A 20,238-nucleotide genomic window follows, 5' to 3' on the forward strand; every position below is an offset into this window, starting at 1 on the left:
CCCCCCCCCCCCCCCAGTCAGCGATGTAAGAGCCATTCTTCCTACTGACCACCATGCTAATGTACTGTGAGCTGTGGATATAGAAAATATAGTAGGAGTTTCTTAAGAACATAAAGTTTTCCGAAGGGTTCTCCCATGTTGAAAAAAAATGTCAAGAAAGGTTGATGTAACCAATGGGTTATATTTAGTTAGCTAAATCACTGTACATCACTGACCAACTACTATTAGCAAATTTATTTAATTTATAATAAATTGTAATTTGAAACTAGTATGTGAAGTCCAGGCTTCTCCTGAAAGAGAAAGATCTGTATTGTCCCCTACCATGCAGCACTCACTATAGCTGTTGCTCTCATTGAGCTCTGCACATTTCAGCGCCCCATTACCCAATATCACCACAATCATCTTATATTCTGTACTGTAATAAGGTGTTTTGTAAATGGCAAAAAGTGGGGAGGAGAGTGACACTGTGAAAACATTTTAGGAAATCAATGTTAATTGCAAAGAGAGCCCTGCTTAGATGTCATACATCAGTAATGGACACTAAACTAAAGCAAAATCAAAGAAAACAGAATGAGAATGTAGGGTAAAATCTGTAAATGAGACATCTGTTCTAGTCACCCCTCCCTAAGAGGTAAAATCTCTCATTTACAGGTTGGGATTCCCCTCCTGTTATAACTCTGAATAAGAAGTAAAATAAATCTCCCCAACAGGACATGTATAATAGGCTTTAAATCTTCCCAACTTATATTATTTGCTTATATATACACTTTCAAGGTTACATTACTAAAACATGAGTTCTGATTGGTTTCTGCAGGTTCACCGCATTTACAACCTGCAAGTGCGTGTAAATAAGATCGACATGGTTATGATGCATTCTATGAAAGAAAATAACATCTCATATTAATTACATATTGGGCAGTGAGTGACATTGTCACATAAAGACACCTTGTAACAAGCCTTGTCATCAATTAGAGAATTTCTCCTTTTGATTGTGAAGCCTGCACAAAGGCCGGAGATTATCTGTAGGGCGTGGATCATGTAACACTCTGCTTCTGTCCTCAATAAATGTTCTGTAATAGGAGCTTATTTTGAAAATAAAATGCAATTAAAATGAAAGCGCTCACAAGTGTTTTTCAAATTGCTGTAAGCAGAATGAAGGACACTTTTCAATGATGACAAATTTGATGATTCCAAATCCTTACCTGCCCTATGAATAACTGAAGAACATCCCAAATATATAATGTTCCCTGAGACTTTAATAATAATATATTGTCCTAATATTAGTTGTGTTCTCCTGGAAATTGGTCCCCTGACATTTTTTAGTTGTGTTCTACTGGAACTTAGTCATTTATTACTTTGTTCTCCTGGAACTTGGAACCCTGTCATTTATTAGTTGTATTCTTCTGGAACTCGGCCCCCTGTCATTTATTAGATGGGTTCTCCTGGAACTCAGCCTCCTGTCATTTATTTTGGTCATTTATTAATTGTGTTCTCCTGAAACTTGAACCCCTGCCATTTATTAGTTGTGTTCTTCTGGAACTTGGTCCCCTGTTATTTATTAGTTGGGTTGTTCTGAAACTCGGTCCCCTGTCATTTATTAGATGGGTTCTACTGGAACCTGGTCACTTGGTATTTATACGTTGGGTTCTACTTGAACTTGGACCCCTGTTATTTATTAGTTGAGTTCTACTGGAACTTGGTCATTTATTAGTTGGGTTCTCCTGAAACTCGTCCCCTATCATTTATTAGTTGGGTTCTCCTGAAACTCGTGCCCTGTCATTCATTAGTTGGGTTCCAATGGAATTTGGTCATTTATTACTTGAGTTCTTCTGGAACTTGGTACCCTGTCATATTTTAGTTGGGTTCTATTGGAACTTGGTCATTTATTAGATAGGTTCTACTGGAACATGGCCCCCTGCAACTTATTAGTTGGATTCTCCTGGACCTTGGTCCCTAGTCATTTATTAGGTGAGTTCTCCTGGAACTCCGTCCCCTGTCATTTATTAGTTGGGTTCTACTGGAACTTGGTCACTTGTTATTTATAAGTTGGGTTCTCCTGGAACTTGGACCCTTGTTATTTATTAGTTGAGTTCCAGTGAAACTTGGTCATTTATTAGTTGGGTTCTCCTGAAACTCGGTACCCTGTCATTTATTAGTTGGGTTCTACTGGAATTTGGTCTCTTATTAGTTGGGTTCTCCTGAAACCCGGTGCCCTGTAATTTATTAGTTGGGTTTTACTGGAATTTGGTCATTTAATAGTTGGGTTCTTCTGGAACTCGGTCCCCTGTCATTTATTAGTTGGGCTCTTTTGGAGGTTGGTTATTTATTAGAGAGGTTCTCCTAGAACTTGGTCCCCCTGCCACCTATTAGTTGGGTTCTTCTGGAACTTGGTCCCTAGTCATTTATTAGTTGGGTTGTGCTGATGCTAAGCTCCTAATATTTTGGAATGAACAGGAACTGGCACAATCGTTCCCAAACATAAGTGCTTTAAACTATTTCCAAGAGCAGGAACTCAATCATTAAGTTTAGTTACACTACCAATAACTATTATGTGGCACAACTCACACAATTAATTTTTTGAAAGATTATCATAATCAACTGACTAAAAACATCCGATGACAATGCTCTCAATGAGTTAAAAATGAGTCAGGTATGTAGGGTTGCAGCTATGAAACATGATATTGGGTGTATCTTTCTCAACCCCGTACTTTGCTGAATATTTATATACCTGTGTCATAATAAGCATAAAAATCCCCATGTCTGACCTAGATGAGGAGTTCTAGAATGCAGAATCTGCAAAACGTTAAAACATTTCCCAGGTATGGTGTACTCTCTTCGCTAGCCACTAATAGGAGATTTAATTTTTTTTTGTACTTTACCAATTATCTCTGTATATCTCTACATCTAATAACCATACCGGACAAACCAGCTGATTTAAATATCCTGAAAACATAACCTTAATATAAGAAAATAATGCTCAAAAAAGACAACTCTTGGCAAACATAACTGGAAGTGATTTTAGCACATACAGTACATTGATTTTAAAACTTACAACTAACTCTTGTCTGTGAATGAACATCTGAAGGACATACCAAGCTGAGTTCTTATACAGTCCCTCATGGCACTGAGCCCCAGAAGATCCTTAATACCAAATAACAGATGACTAAGCTTCTGGATAACCCAATCAATAAATGTCATGGGACAGATCCCTAGTAAAACTCAAATAAAACAGATGAATGACTGAGCTACAGAAGGGCCCAAACAATAAATAACAGGTCGTAGAGCCCCAGTAGAACTCAACTAATAATTGATGTGTAGAAGAACTCAATTTATTAAATGACAGGTGAGATAGCCCCAGTAGAGCCCACTTAAAAACTGACTGAGGTCCACTAGAACTAAACTATTAAATGGGAAGGGACTAAATCCCAGTAGGCCTCAATTAATAATGACATGTAATAGCTGACAGAAGAATTCTACTAATATCTAAAGAGGACAAAGCTCCAGGAAAATCCAACCAATAAATGACATTGGGCAGAGCCCCAGCAGAAACAATAAGTGACTAAGCAGGAGAACCCAAACAATAATTTAGAGGAACAGATTTGAAAGGGACCAAGCTGTAGTAGAACCCACACAATAACTGGACAGTCCAACTTGACAGAAGACTAAGGCCCTGATCTATGAAAGCTCCCCAAGGCTGGAGAGAATACACTTTCAGAAGTGAACTGGGTGATCCAGAAAACATGGAATGGATTTTTCAAAATCATTTGCTAAAAAATGTTTTGAATGCTGGGCCAGATCCATTCCAGGTTTGCTGGATCACCCAGCTTCACTGATGAAAGTGTATTCTCTCCAGCCTTGGAGAGCTTTCATAAATCAGGGTCTTAGTCTTAGAAGCTGGTGGTTTTTGGGAAAATAGAGATTTGCCTGTAAAGGAGCAAAGAAAGAAGTAGGGTGATGGTCCTTCAGAAGGACTGAATGAATTCATAGTATTTCAGCCTGAAGTTTAAGCCCAAGGAGAACACACACATAGGGCTAAGCTCCAGGAAAACCAAAATAATAAATCACTAGGCACAAATCCCCAGTAGAACCCTACCTAAAACAGATAAATGACTGAGCTACAGAAGGGCCTATCTAATAATTGACAGAGAACACAGCCCCACTGAAGCACACCCATAACTGGGTAATAAATGACTGAGGACAGAGCCCGAGTAAAACTCACTTAAATATTTACTAAGCTCTAGAGGAACCCAACCAATAAATGAGAGGGGAATAAATCTCAATAGAACCCAATTAATATTGGACATGTAATAACTGACAGAGGAATGTTACTAACATCCAATGAAGACCATGTTCCAGGAGTATCCGACCAATAATATACAGGGGACCAAATCTCAGTATAACCTAACCAAAACCTGACAAGTAACAGAACTTGAGAAGGACCCACCCATAACTATGACAAGGGACAGAGCCCAAGCGGAACCAAAATAATAGGCGACCAAGCTGGAGAACCCATTTATTACCAGACAGGAAAAGAGGCCAGGAGAAATTCTACTAAAAACTAACAAGGAGAATGAGCCCCAGAAGACCCCAACCAATAGCTTGTAGGTGGCCAAGTGTCAGTAGATCCTACACGATAGGTGAATGGGAACTAAGCCTTGTACAGCCCAACCTGACAGACCAGGAGAACTAAGTAGTAGCAGACAAGGAATAAGAAGAAGGCCCTGGTGGCTCTTTGAAAGTAGAGATTTTGCCGGTAAAGGAGCAAAGACAGAACAAGTGGGGCTTTCAGATGGACTGTGGACTGCTACTGTATATGATCGCCTTGCTCTTGAGCCTGAAGAGCCAATACATATGGGGCCAAGCTACAGAAAATCCCAACCTTTAACTTACTCAGCCCCAGGAGAAGGTACTACTAATCACGAGGGACTGACTTCCATAGAGCAGGGTGGCCGAGTTGGGTTTGTGAAAGAAGAGCCTGCAAATGAGCAAAAGCAGCACAAGTGGGGTGGTAGATCCTCGGAAGGGCTATAAACCTTTATATGATTGCTTCATACTTTCACCCTGATTAGAGGGAGAGGCTTTGGCTGTACAAGTTTGTGCAGCTGCTGATGACAAGTTTTCAGAATGATGGAATAGGATGAGCTTGGCAGTTGCTCCTAAATTATGTATATTTGGCACCATCTCTATACTCTATACATCATCAGTAAAGCTGCTACAGGATTAAAGATTACAGAGCTTTTCAATAAAAAAAAAATATGTCAAAAATGATAAAAAGGTTGAGAGGTTCACAGGCAGCTAAAGTTATATGCCACTATTATGGTAGTTGGCCCACTGAGGCAACTGCAAAATGCTTTCAGTGGTGTTCTCAGCAGACCAAAGGGGACCAAATAAGAAAAATTCATTGTTAGGGTTAACAAAAAAATAGATAATTGATAAAGAAAAATAGTTGATTTGTCAGAGTCAGCAATGCAGAACTTGAAAGGGTAATTTGGGAAATAAGGAAGTTTTGTAAGCCGTGTGATGCAGGTAAATGGGCAGGTTTACACAAATCTGTCCAGGAGGGAATTGTGCTGGTTGTTCCTGGTGACTCAGCTTTCATCTGATCCACCCAGCCTCCTTCATACTTGTTTGTTCTCCTAAATCTGTCCTATTCACGAGAGAGAGGTGAGGAAGATCCAGAATTCCACATGTACCTCCCAAACCACCGGAAGGCAGATAAGGGCAGGGTGTTTTTCCCCCTGGCGCTTTTGCTTGATGTGTGGTTTAAGCGTTAGCTTGTCCATTTCTGACATCTACCTGTAAAAATTTTTTATAGTATGTACAACACATTGAAGCTTGAATATTGAGATTACTAATTCCACTCATCAGGGATCAAAGATTTAACAGGTACCTTGTATTTTACAGCAAATACTAAGGCACTAAGATTGTTTTTGTTCTGCTTTAAAGGTTCCTAGCTTTAAATTTTGGCATTTTTAATTGCCAATTTTGTTAAAATTAGTGGTTATCCCACATTTCAGTTGTCTCCAGACCAAGAGTCCTTATTATTATTATTATTATTATTATTAAAGGGGCTGACAATCCTTATTCTATTATTTTACCTCTACTCCCATTCTGTTGACAACTGTAAAATGTGGATACACTTTAGGTATGTTCTCTGACAATGATACACAGGACCAAAAATAGTAAACGAAGGATCTATCTTTATGCAAACTGTAAAAATAAAAAGTTTTTGTAGGAGTAGAACTTACAAAGCTGAAGTTTATTTGATTACAGTTTACCATCCCAGGTTCCTACTCTTCGCCCTTGTCAAAATGTTTTATGTTTACAATAGTTTTATGTTCCCTAACAAATAGCATTACACAGAATAAAGTTGATCTGAAATAAAGAAAAATAAAGATTTGCTATGCTGTGGGGAGTATCATAAATGTTCATCTAAGAAGTATCCTGAAATATGTGCCTCCAACCTATGTACACTGTGAGATCATCTAATGCATTGCTGTATCCGACTCAGAAGACTTGGAGTAAGATTTGGTGATTTCGCCATTGTACTGCTCACTGTTCTCCTTGCTGGAGACACTGTCATGAGGAAGAAAAGCCCTGCATATACCACAATAGCCGAATCCGCATGGAAACACAGAGCAGAACTAGGCATGATAGGTCAATATGGGGAAAAGATCAACTACAGGGACACCACGTATGATAAGCCCTACTCTGCTTGGCAATTATGGAACCTGGCCGTCATACCATTGAAGCAGGCACAGCATGAGAGCGTCCATTAGGAGGACAAATCACGGGGCACATTTGGATGTCAGTGCCTCGTTGCTGGAGACACTGACATGAGGAAGAAAAGCCCTGCATATACCACAATAGCCGAATCCGCATGGAAACACAGAGCAGAACTAGGCATGATAGGTCAATATGGGGAAAAGATCAACTACAGGGACACTACGTATGATAAGCCCTACTCTGCTTGGCATCTATTGACTCTACCACTATCTATTGCTAAGTCTGTTACTAGCTTTAAGGTACATTGCTACAATATATAAAATGTGGAGAATGTTTATAACATTTTTTTTAACTTACTGCCTGTCCTTGTGACCACATGGCAGGAACATTCAACATTTTATATTCAATAAAAATCAAATGGGGACACAGGCATGAATAGTAAAGTTAATGAAGGTTGTCTCCTTACCCTTCTATCCATGTGACCCTGCTAGAAATATTTCCCCCAGTTCCTGACCTAGGGATGTTGTCACAGAGATAGGAAGTGAGGAAAAATCAGCAATAAAGAGTCAAACTATATTCCTTCACCAGAAGCTCACATCTGCTGGAGCTTCCTTGCTTGACACATCCCTGACCACAATGAATATTTAGATAACCGCTGCTATAAATACAAATCATTGTTGATGTTTGCGCTCCTCTCTCATGTGTGTGTTATTGTTCTATGATGATGGCAGAGTGTTAATCAGCTGTGTGTTTTGGGTACATATGTTTTGGCAGGTGACCCAAGGTGGGGCGTCATCAATGAAGAACTTCCAATGTGGGTGAAGCATCACAGAATGATTGAGTAGACTGCCATGGGGCATCACGGTATCAGAAAACTAATTGCAATGGGGCGTTTGAAAGGAGGAATGACAGGAATTGATTGAGGCAGCTATTACTAGGCCATTGATCAGAATGTTTACTTTAATGATGACAGGAGTATATTTATATCCCCGCACCCGGGCGCTGTCCTAAATGAACTCATTGTAGTCATAGACATGCAATGAAAGATGGTTGAAAACAACATAACTGGATTGTTGCTGTTGGGTTGACCATACAATGAGGAAAATATCCAAAAGGATAAAAGAGCAGAGCATTGGTTTGCAATAACTGGGAAGTGTTATTTTTTTGTTACTTATTGATTTTTATATTCTCACCATATTGATGTTTTGATATGAGATCAGTCCAGAAGCAAATTATATGCTGTAAGGGAGACGGGTGAGGAAGAAAGCCTCGAAAAAAAATGTACCAACCTGTATTATTATTAAACAGTATTTATATAGCACACCTACACATTACTTAGTATGTATGGACCTTTCATTAAAAATATGGCTAATGTATAATGTAAGGCTTTATCCATATTGGATGAAAAGTTTAGCGTTTTAATTCTAGGGCATGCAAAATGAAGGGGATTAAAGAAAATCTGACTCAGGAAAGGAGTACTAAAAATTTTCAATAGGACCTATACACACAAAGAAGCTGCACATAATCCATGTAATGCATTGACTAGTATTTGTCATTCATGTCACATGTAATGTACAGTACATTATTACAATGCACACTGGTGCAGGCCATGCCTATGCCAGGAATGAAGTTCCTCCCCTTACCGTCCAACTTTTTGTGTGGTCATTACAGAACAAGGGAAATCTAATTCACACCTGATTTTTTTAAAGCTTGCACTCTATTCTTAGCTATGTAAAACAAGCTATCATTTACACATAATTTATGCAGCCGACAATAACAGGATGAATCTTTGGCGCATTGAGTCATTTTCCATGGATCTATCTTTGATATTTATCTTGCAACATGTAGAAACTTCTCCTCCGTATATGCAATAAGTAGGTTAATGGTGCTGCTGTTTAAGGACTGGTTATAGGGCTGTGATGCCATGAGCTGGCATTCAGAGAGCAGAAGTTGTCGCAGATAGTTATTTTAGGGCTCGCACAATGCTGGTTAGCTTGTTGGTAAGTTGTGGCTTGTGTGTAGGGATGAGCGAGCGAGTTTTTTAAACTTGATCTCACGGCGCATTCGGCCGTTCTTGCTTACCGAAATTGTAAGCGAGAATCGCCTGTGTAAATTCGCCGATCAAGCTTGAATAAAAAAAAAAAACGCATTCATTGATCAGCTCAGTGTGCAATCTCCCCCACTAAAGGGTAAATGGGTTACAAGTCTTTCCATTCAAAACCTTTAGTGCTCTCTGATTGGCTAAGGAAAGCTTTCCTCAGCCAGTCAGGGAACACTAGAGGTTTTAAATGGGGATACTTAACCTCTAGTGCCGGGGATCACAAACAGGATTCCCAGGGCTGCAAGAATGATTGCAGCCCTGAGAATCCACTGCGATCCCGGGGCACTAGAGGTTAATTAACCACTAGTGCTCCGGGGATCGCAAACAGGAGGATTGCCAGGGAATCCTGTGAATCCCCTGTAAATCCTCCGATAGCTTTGCGAAATCAATTCGCCGAAATTTTGCGGAACCATCGGAAGTTTGAGGAAATTTTTTGCTTATCACTACTTGTGAGTATATAAAACAGTATAAATTGTACTCCAATGGAGTCAGCCAACACAGTGTTGAACCCAATTTTTTTAAGCTGGGTGGGAAGAAATTGTAGGCAGCCTTTGTATTGTGACCTAACTCTTCCAAAAACAGCCGGGTGGTTACTGAAAAGTGCCGGGTGGTGCGCCCAGCCTAAAGGGACTGGGGAGAACACTGCAATAGTACGTGAATTCATGCTTGGGACAAACATAGATCTACATTCACACAACTAGGGTTAGAACAGAGGTTTAAGAGTTTGCATTGAAGCCAGTGATAGCATTACTTTGTTTCTGTGCTCTTTATGGATAAGATTGTGGTTGGTGGGAGGATTCGAGAAGGTGCTATACAAAGCTTCCGTATATCAAGACGACCACTGTAGGTAACAGCCACATGTGATGCTGAATCTCTATGTTTGAAAGAAGTAAAATCCGATAAATGAAAGGATAGGAGCAGGTACTACTGTGCAAGACATAAGGGCAGGAGGGCAAATTGAAAAAAAACAACCCTTCCAAAAAATTGTCATACTTAAAAACAAGTGTTCCTTATTGGAATTCAAACATTTTGATACTTCTGTGTAGTTTCTGTCTACGTGACAGCAAACAGAATTATTGCAACCAGCAATTTCCACTTCCTGTCGCTGTAATTAAATCATATTTGCATTCCAAATGGAAGCCATGTGTGATTTCTGAAACACTGGAGATTAGTGAATTGTATGCAGACAATGAGTCAGGAGACAATGGTAAATGAAATTCACATTAAAGATGAATCAGATTCTCACAGACAGATAATGAATTAGGACATTGATTGAATGGTTTAATGTAACGATTATACAGTGGAGGAATCCTACAGGTAATACCAGAAAATATTGTCACCGCTCACATTCCCCAGTGATTGGGTACTAAACGCCTGACCACAAGTTTTTCTTCATATAGAATATTGAAATTCATTTTTTAGGTTCTGAAAAGTAGAAAAGGGTTTAAAACCTTTTCACCTGCTTGTATTTCATTGCAGAAATTTATGTTTACTTCCTATTTTGGAGACATAATAGGCAAGATGTGAAAATCTCTCCCATCACTTTTAGGCTGAATACACACGTGCCATAATTGTCTACTTCCTATTTTGGAGACATAATAGGCAAGATGTGAAAATCTCTCCCATCACTTTTAGGCTGAATACACACGTGCCATAATTGTCGTTGGAAAGATCTTTCACAATCCTTTCCAACGGCAAAAGACACGATGCATGAATGACTGCTGTACATACATCGCCGCTCTGCTCTATGGAGGGGGGAGGGGAAAGAACGATGAAGCGGCACCCCACTGTGCTCTCTCCCCCTTCACTTTCATTACGATTGTTCGTCGTTCATTGTTCGTGGATCCAACAGGATTGAGCACTAGCACACGCCAGAGTCTTGTCTGATATTAGCTCTGAGGTCGATTATCAGACCAGAATCATCTGACGTGCATACATAGCCTTAGTTTTTGTGACAAGGGAATTATTGTCCATTGGGGATGAGGAGAACAAATCTAATAGGGAATCTAATAGGGGTTCCAACTTTTCTCTTCATAATAAACAACTAAAAAAAGAGTTTTATCTTTATCTAAGTTAAACCAAACCCTCTCTTTCCCACTATGTGTCAGACCTCTGTAGAGAGACCATTGCTTCCACAAAGAGGGTCCTTCTCTGTAGCATTCTGGCAAGGGACTGGCTTTAATAGTCTGCTTTTTAAACAAAGAAAATTGTAAGACTTTGAATAGCTTTTGTTTTGATGCACTTGGATGCACCTTAGCCATATTTTTTTCTTTCAGTTATTTCTGTTTCATTTTTTCCAAAAAAATGCATTACTGAATAACCAGGCTCATAGTAAAAAAACAAAAATATTTCTCTGGTCTATAAAGGGTATACAGGTACGAGCATAGCCGCCATCCCGGGAGAAACAAGGGGTACTTCTGTACCGGGCCTGATCAGAAAAACTTGACTTGGAACTTTTAGACATGGATGAGGGGGCCCAGGAAATTTACCTGGTGCGGGGCCCAGAAATGACTGGTGGCAGTCCTCAGTACAAGACCTGAAATGGTTATTGTTGGCTTATTCTGTGTTTATTAAAGTTATTCAATCTCTGTTTAGTTACACAATGATAAAGTTCCAAGCCTATTACATGCCAACTGATCACCTGTGTGTCTTTATTTATTGTTCTTGTATGATTGTTATTGTTCATTGTTGTTTGGTTCATGTGTTTGTTGTTATGTCATGTGAGCACTGGTATCTCTGCGTGTGATTCTCTAATTACCAAAATGTCAATCACAGGTTGAAATGAACATGGTCCTAGCACGGTGTATCTGACTGTACACAAGAATCCATGCAAAATAGGGTATAACAAAGATTCTCAGTTCTCCTCTGTTCTCCCCTCAGCTCTGTATTGCATGAGAGCAAGCAACTTTATCTAGACTGAGGGGTGCAATTTCTGAGATTGTCGTCAGTCTGCTGCAGGCAGAAGGAAGCAAATCTTCAGTCTTCCACTTATGAGCACAGCTGAAACTGTGCAGGCACCAGGAATTACATACTTTGTTATCTCTGGAAGTGGATGCTGATGGGACTTGAGATGCCTCTGTGATAGAATTGGGGGGATGTTACTGTGGTCTTTTCGAGAGGTAATAAATCTCTGGAAGTATTATATGCACTTCAGAAAAAAATGTATATTTGATGCCCTTTAATTTTTTTTCAAGCAGATCACAAAACATTTGTAATCAATCACAAAAAAATAAATACTGAAGAGCCCAATGCTGTCTGCTCTTGGGAAACCATGGAAATCCCTTTTTCTATTTACAGCCCTGACATCAGATAGTGTATACGTCTCTCCCCTAGTACAGTACATGGTTGGATCTAATATTATTACTATTAATATTATTATTATTATTATTAATAATATTATTAATAAACAGGATTTACATAGTGGCAACATATTACACAGCGCTGTACATTAAATAGGGGTTGTAAATGACAGACTAATACAGACAGTGACACATGAGGAGGAGAGGACCCTGCCCCAAATAGCTTACAATCTAGGATGTTGGGGAAGTAGCACACAATAGGAGGGAGATATGAAATGGTGGGAAGTAGTGAGGGTTTAGGAGACAGAAGAAGACGGGTAGATGAGATTGAAGCGTTGAGTTTGAGTGCTCCTTTAAATGAGTAGAACGTTGGAGCAAGCTGAATAGGATGGGGAAGACCATTCTAGAGAGTCGGGGCAGCTCTAGAAAAGTCTTGGAGCCGTGCGTGTGATGGGGTTATGAGTGAGGAAGTCATTAGCAGGTCATTGAAGGAGCGAAAAGAGCAGCTAGGGGAGTATTTTTCTATCAGGACAGAAATGTAAGTGGGACAATAACTGTGGAGGGGTTTGAAGGCAAAGCACAGGAGCTTGAGTTTGATTCTAATATGAATTGGAAGCCAATGAAGAGAACTACAAAGAGAGGCAGCAGAAGATCTATAGTGTCAGATTTGTACCGTGGTCATTCAATCTACACCGTGCACAGGAATACACAGATACTGGGCGCCGCCATGTCACCCACATCCTGTGGTGAGCTGAGACATCCGGCCTTTGCAGTCAGCTGCCTCGTTCTGTGGGAGTCCAGCCAAAGCAGACATGTTCCCAGATAAGGGATCCCAGTTGTGCTCTTCATCCTAAATGTTACTTGTTATCATGATACCGGGCTTTCATTCTTTGATAAACTTTACAAGGATGCCTGGGAATTCTGAATAAACAAATGGCCCATAAAGGTAAAAGGCTGTCTCTGTTTTTAAAGTTTATAGATTGATATTTAATAGGGATTTTTCTGCCTAACATCAAATAAGTATTTAATAGAATGTGAAATTGTGACATCTGGTATGCTTGTTGGCAGCTTCTGTCCATCTGACAGGTGGTCTGGTCTCTGGTAGAAGACGGTACGGAGGGGAAGTTCTTTAATACCTGGTTCTACTGGCTACAGTATCAAGACTCCCCTGACTATAGAACGTATCTATCTCAGGTAACATAGGGAAAAATCTGCCACATATAGTATTTTAAGTGTTACAGTTAGGTCCATAAATATTTGGACAGAGACAACTTTTTACTAATTTTGGTTCTGTACATTACCACAATAATTGTAAATGAAACAACTTAGATGCAGGTGAACTGCAGACTTTCAGCTTTAATTCAGTGAGTTGAACAAAAAGTTTGCAATAAATGGGAGGAACTAAAGCCTTTTTTTACGCAATCATTTCATTTCAGGGGCTCAAAAGTAATTGGACAATTAACCCAAAGGCTATTTCATGGGCTGCTGTGGGCAATTCCTTTGTTATGTCATTATCAATTAAGCAGATAAAAGGCCTGTCCTACCTTTTATCTCCACCCCTGTATGTTTTATTCCAATGAATGGAGATTTTGGTCTTATTGTTGTTCTAAGCCAGGGGTCGGCAAATTTTTTGGACTACTAGGCTATTTCAGGAGGTCAAGACGGCACACTAGGCCAGAGGAAACAAGGTGTCCAAGGAAAGGTTTTCTATTTAAAAATACAGTACGATCAATGGGAAACATGATGTTGCATGTTCTTAGAGACAGATATCAGGTTCTAGTAACTAATCATTAATATATGAATAATTACTGATCATATATTAATCATCTGATAAATTATGTATCATTAGTTTATTGGTTGATATAACTTACTTTTAAACTTACTTTATTCCTTTTTTCCTGGCTCTCTGTTACTGCTATTGCATCTAGTCCCATGTGCCATGTGTAAGCACCCGGGAACACGTGGGACACAGGACTCCTATCAGCGAGGGACTCTCTCAAATCCCGCGCTGATGGCTCCACCCCAACAGGAACACCCCTGAAGGGAAATCCCTCTCCTCCGAAGGCTGCAGTAAATAGGGAAGGGAGCCACTACATAGAGGCTCAGGAGCCTCGGGTTGCCGACCCCTTTCGGCTGGGATAAGGCCAGATCATAAAAAAACCAGGGGGCGTTAGGCCGGAACAAACTACTGGATAGGCCGTATCTGGTCTAAAGACTGGAGTTTGCCAACCTCTGTTCCAAGCTATTTCCACACCTTTTGAAACTATGCTGCCTTTGTTTGTTATACATTGGTTATTTAAAAAAAGTAAAATAAAAAAAAATTAAAGAAGACAGGTGTCACTCCGCTGAGCCTTTAAAGCAGAACTATATATAAAAATTAAAAAATTGTAATCATGCAGGTCCTTTAAAGCATAAAGGTCAGGTGATGTCTCTTCTGCAAAAAAAAAAAAACATACCTGCTTGTTTGCTTTAAAAAAGGTCACCTGTCACTGTTCTGTCATGAGCTCTGCTATCTTCTTCTTCAGCATTTGTTTTTAAAGATTAGGATCAGGCAGATAACTATCTTTAATTCATGCAAGAATAATTGATTCTGGTTCCATATATATATATATATATATATATATATATATATATATAACATTTAGAAGTATATTATTGCAAATTATTTTTTATCAGTAACTATGCTTCCAGGACCTATATGTTTGCCTGATTATGAAACTTTAATTTACAGCAAAAGTATGCCAATATATGCACAACTATAGAGGCAGCGCTTTAACTGTATCAATCTCAGGAATGTCCCCTCCCGCCCCTCTATTCTAATTCTGCAAACTCCATAGGTACCTTCAGTTTTTTACACTTCTGTGGTGTCTTTTAGTGATATAGGGACCAGAGAAAGAATCACAGTGTATAGCAGGAATACAAACATCCAACATTCCCAGAAGTGTTACGCTGATTGTTTTGGAGATGCAGGTAACTCTTGCAATGAAATGGGGATTTCACATAGTTGGTCTCCTATGTCTGATTTTTTGCTATTTTGGGATATTTCCCTTTTATCAATGATGCAGATAAACCCTGTTCTCATGCTGCCCTCTTATGGATTAATTGGGATTTGCAAGTGACCACTACAATTAGTCGGTTAATTTTAGGAGAACAAAGAGCATGAGAGTTTTTTTTTTTATCACATGGAGGGGGTATAACTTGATTCAAAAGAAGAACTTCAGACCATAAGCATTAGCATTATTGGTACTCATCTACTTCTCATTTATATAGTTCATGATATAGCCAGTAGCTTTTGGTCAATTGGATACAATAGAATTTGTTCTGCAATAATAAAGATGTTCTAATGCATATATATATATAAGACTCAGTTCACATTTATAGTCACTCTTATGATTAAGATATCTTAATCACCTCAATATAAGACAGAATTTTAACCCTAACCCTCAACCCATTCCATTGGAGAATCATTTTGTTTAAATGTTACCTGGGAGAAAGTCTTTAAAGGCAAAGTCATATCACTATTTAGCTTTAGTATCATCATTCTCCTCCTGCAGATCATAAAAAAGGAGTCGGGAGGCCTTAGTTCAGGGAAGGGGGGTGTTGTGGAGACCAGTCATTGAAAGAACAATTTAGGGGTCTATTCTTGGCATTAAGAAATGGTGATGTTAAAAAAAAATCTGAAAAATGGAGATAAAATGGTGCTGGTGGCTGTTTGAAGAACTGCCCTGACACCACAATGCTTGCTTTATTTTTTTTATTCTCAATCTAAACAACAGCTCAAAGCATCCATACAGAATTAAATAAATCTTACTTGACAGAAATGGAGAATTCTCCAGGCGAACTTTCACTATCACGGATCAGGAAGGCTCCTAGAAATCTCCTTTTCAGCAAAATTTCCTCCGCTACCTGCCTTGAGATCCGACCGGCATACCACCTATATGATGAATGTAAAGCCTCTATTATTTAAGGTTAATTGACAAAAAAATGACACCAATACAAGTAAATTGTGATACTGTATAGTGCTAAGTAGAGTTTTTCTTTAGAAAAACACAACGTAGGCTGTATTTGTTGCACACCCTACTTGCAGATCCGTACAGTACTCTAAATTCCACCACGTGTTGCAGTATAAGTCGTGGTTTCTGTGGTTTCCTATCTGCTTCACTGAGTTCAGGGAAATAACCCAGCACAACAGATGTGTTCTTAGCTTCATCACCAGTGCTGGGAATAAGGGCACCTACAGTCTAGTTCTATACATTGAACCCCACCTTACAGCAGAGCTCATGATGTTTTACACTCATGTACATACAGTCATGTAAAAAAGGTAAGTGCACCTCATGGAAATTGTTAACATTGTCACCTAGATCTTGTACTCATTAGATCTTCAATCGAAAAGTACCTACATATAAAGGTTATATTCAAAATTGTCATGGTGTATTTAGACTCACTGTTATCCATATCTCCCCTCAGGCACGTTGTCTTGGTGTCACCTTTGACTCGGCCCTCTCATTTACCCCCCATATTCAGAACATTTCCAGGTCCTGTCACTTTCACCTGCGCAATCTCCAAAATCTGCCCCTACCTGTCCCCTGAGACCACCAAACTCCTTGTACACGCTCTTATCATCTCTCGTCTGGACTACTGTAACCTCCTCCTCTCTGGTATTCCACTATCCCGACTCTCTCCTCTACAATCTATTATGAATGCTGCAGCCAGACTCATCCATCCTTCCCTCCGCTCCTCTTCCGCTGCATCTCTTTGTAGTTCTCTTTTTGGCTTCCATTTCACCTTAGAATCAAATTCATCTCCTGTACTTTGCCTTCAAATCCCTACACAGTTCTTGTCCCACTTACATTTCTGACCTGATAGAAAAATACTTCCCTAGCCGCTCTCTCCGCTCCTCCAATGACTTACTAATGACTTCCTCACTCATAACCTCATCACACGCACGGCTCCAGAACTTTTCTAGAGCTGCACCAACTCTCTGGAATGGTTTTCCTCGTCCTATTCCGCTTGCTCCTACTTTCTGCTAATTTAAAAGAGCCCTCAAACCCAACACTTCAACCTCACCTACCCATCTTCTTCAGTCTCTTAAACCCTTACTACTCACACACCATTCCATATCTCCCCTCTTATTGTATGATACTTCCTCAACCTCCTAGATTGTAAGCTCTTCAGGCAGGGTCCTCTCCTCCTCTTGTGCCACTGTCTGTATCTGTCTGTCATTTGCAACCCCTATTTAATGTACAGAACTGCCTAATAAGTTAGTGCTATATAAATCCTGTTTATTATTAATATTAATATTATTTAAAAATAATATTAATAGTAATATTAATACCATGAAATCATTAATAAGCAGACTTGTTGTATAAAAGCAGTAGATACAATGCAAAAGCCATCACTTCATATCCATGAAATTTAGAAGAGGATGTTGCAAATTAGGTGCCAATGATTGGAATCTCCTTTGGGAGTGATGGAACTTATCCTAACCTCAAATATGGGGGGACTGGTGTCCTCTTGCTTTTTTGCTATTGATATGTATGGTGTCATCATAACAAGATCAAAAGGGCTCTATGGTCCTCAAAAAAACAGTTTTGATTGGCTATATGTCTATCAATTAAAAAAAAGGGATCAGGTAATTTTTTGACATTCATCGTCCCATTGTAAGGAATAGAATCTTCAAGTGTCCTCAATTTTAAAGGGCACTTTTTTGCCTGAAGGAGTCTCTGAGCCCCCCTAAAATTACACTGTGGGATACTGAGGTAATTGTAAGGACCCTCTCCTCCTCTTGTGTTACTGTCTGTATCTGTCTGTCATTTTCAACCCCTATTTAATGTACAGCGCTGCATAATATGTTTGTGCTGCTTGATAATAATAATAATAATAATTCTGGCAACAGTAAAAGTAATAGTGCATGCACTGTCAATTACAGACTGCCTCAATAAAACAGCATTGAATAGTATTCCAGGAAAAGTCTTTGCTGCCTAAGAAGAACATTAAAGCAATATTACAGTTTGCTATTGAGGATATAGGGAGGGGAATATAGGGGTAGGGAAAGACTGGGCCTTTTGGAACAGTGTGCTATGGACTGAATAATCCAAGATAGAGTTTGTCCACATCAAGCATTCCCACGCTGCTCTACATCTTTCCTGGCATCGGCAGCTGCTGTCCTTGCATTTTTCTTCTCTGCCTCCTCCGCCTTGCAATAACAACAGTGAAGGAAGAAGGAAAGATAAGATGTAAGGACAGCAGCCACCAGCAAACACAGAAGCACTGGAATGCTTGACAGATAAAAATGACATTGGCACCTCCATTCTCAGGTCCCCTTGTGACCATGAGCGTGATCATTACAAAATGACTTTGGGTGGAATTCATTGATCTAAGTTTACTTACGGATGAGGCTTGACTTTTATGTAATTCTTAGGAATGTAGCCCTCGTTTCCTTTAAGTTCTGCTTTGTACCAATTCTGATCATCTTCCATATTGAGGATCTAAAAGACAACATGAAGTTTGTGAATATTGATCATAAACACTCCAATCAGAGACAAAAAACTGGGTTTCGAAAATAAGAATACAGATGAAACAGAGAAAAACAAAAAGTACCTATTGTGTTTGTTTACTCTCATAACATGGAATAATGAATATGCAGACTTATGAATATTGTTTCATAACAAGTGCATGCATGCTAAGAGGGGCGTCATTATTACTTTTGCAGGTATGTATTACTGCTCATAGAGATCACTGTACTCCCCTGAAGATGGGTTCACCTGTTTTTTTTTTCTCTTCTGAAGGATAAAGCCATATTTGTGTAGGCTTTGTGTTATTATAAATATTTAGTATATATATATATATATATATATATAAATGTATATATTTTAGGCACCCCATTAGTAAAAAAAAAAAAAAAGTTCGCTAAGGCCTTATTTTTAGAATGTGTAGCTTGGTCTAGATTTGTTCCCTCTAGGGAGTAATAGTTGGTTACTTTCCGTCACAGGGGAGGAACCCGTGCTTAGCAAGATAGGAACTAATCACTACTCAAGCTGCATTTACCTACTGGACCTGGAAAAGTGTTTATCAAACTTTTTAACACTTGGAATAACCTTAAGATCTTCAGGGAACCCCTTCTATAATTATTATATCCACAGCTCACAGTACATTAGTGTAGTGGTCATTAGGAAGAATTCATCTTACATTGCTGGCCATTGAGAAGAATTCCTCTTACAGATAGCCAAAAAGATCATCGGTGTCACGTAAACTGACCTGAGAGGTACAAATTACTAAAGGAACCCCCCAGCAACCAATGGAGGAACTCTGGTTGAGAAACTCTGCCCTAGAGTTTTCTAAATGTGCACCTCAAACAGGGAACTGAAACTGCAGGGAAAATCTCCAGCCATGGATGTGTAGCAGTCATGGGGATAAGGGCAAGGGATCTGGGGACCAGGAGCCTGGCTGGGCCAGGGCTAGAACAATGGATTACTGATAGGACGAGTTTGGTTTTCAGTGAGACTTAGGCTGCGTACACACATGCAATAACTGTCGTTGGAAACGAATGATCCATGAAAGATTGTCCGATAATTGTTAACATAAAAAGTGCACAACGACTGGTCAACGACACCCAATAATGAGGAATCTCGCTGGAAATGAACAACCGTTCCGGCGAATCTGATTGGGCGATGATCTGTCGCAATCTATTGTGTGTACGGTCGTTCAATGATGGTGATACACTGTGATACACTTTCTCCTGTACATGTCACTTCCTGCAAAACGAATGATCCATGATTATTCCTGATTATTTTGAACGATCGTATTCTACACAATTCTGTACATGATGTAATGATACAGTCGTTCAACAATAATCCACCAATAACGTTCATTTGACGATCTTTCAAACAAACGTTCATAGTGTGTACACTATTGGTGGATTATATTTGAACGATCGTATCGTTACAGCATGTACAAAATTATGCAGAATTAAATCGTTCAAAGTAATCGGGAATAATCGTTGATCGTTGGTTTTCAAGGGATAATTATTTCACGTGTGTACCTAGCCTTAGCCTTCTTAGGACAAACATAAAGAGAAGGGAACCATAAGTGAGAACAAGAACCTATCTGTTC

The 20,238-nt window shown here is 39.4% G+C and overlaps 1 protein-coding gene across 1 annotated transcript in view; it reads right to left on the minus strand.

Annotated features, from left to right (window-relative positions):
• GRAP (GRB2 related adaptor protein) overlaps window positions 1-20,238 on the minus strand; it is a 36,730-nt gene that overhangs the window by 9,500 nt on the left and 6,992 nt on the right. Inside the window, exons 3-4 of the mRNA XM_072417460.1 lie at window positions 18,517-18,614; window positions 15,938-16,060 (exon numbers count right to left, since the gene is read on the minus strand). Of these exons, the coding sequence (XP_072273561.1) occupies window positions 15,938-16,060; window positions 18,517-18,614 (221 nt within the window). The remainder of the gene's footprint in view (window positions 1-15,937; window positions 16,061-18,516; window positions 18,615-20,238) is intronic.

The sequence above is a fragment of the Pyxicephalus adspersus genome, chromosome 7 (assembly GCF_032062135.1).
Source record: "Pyxicephalus adspersus chromosome 7, UCB_Pads_2.0, whole genome shotgun sequence".
NCBI lineage: Eukaryota > Metazoa > Chordata > Amphibia > Anura > Pyxicephalidae > Pyxicephalus > Pyxicephalus adspersus.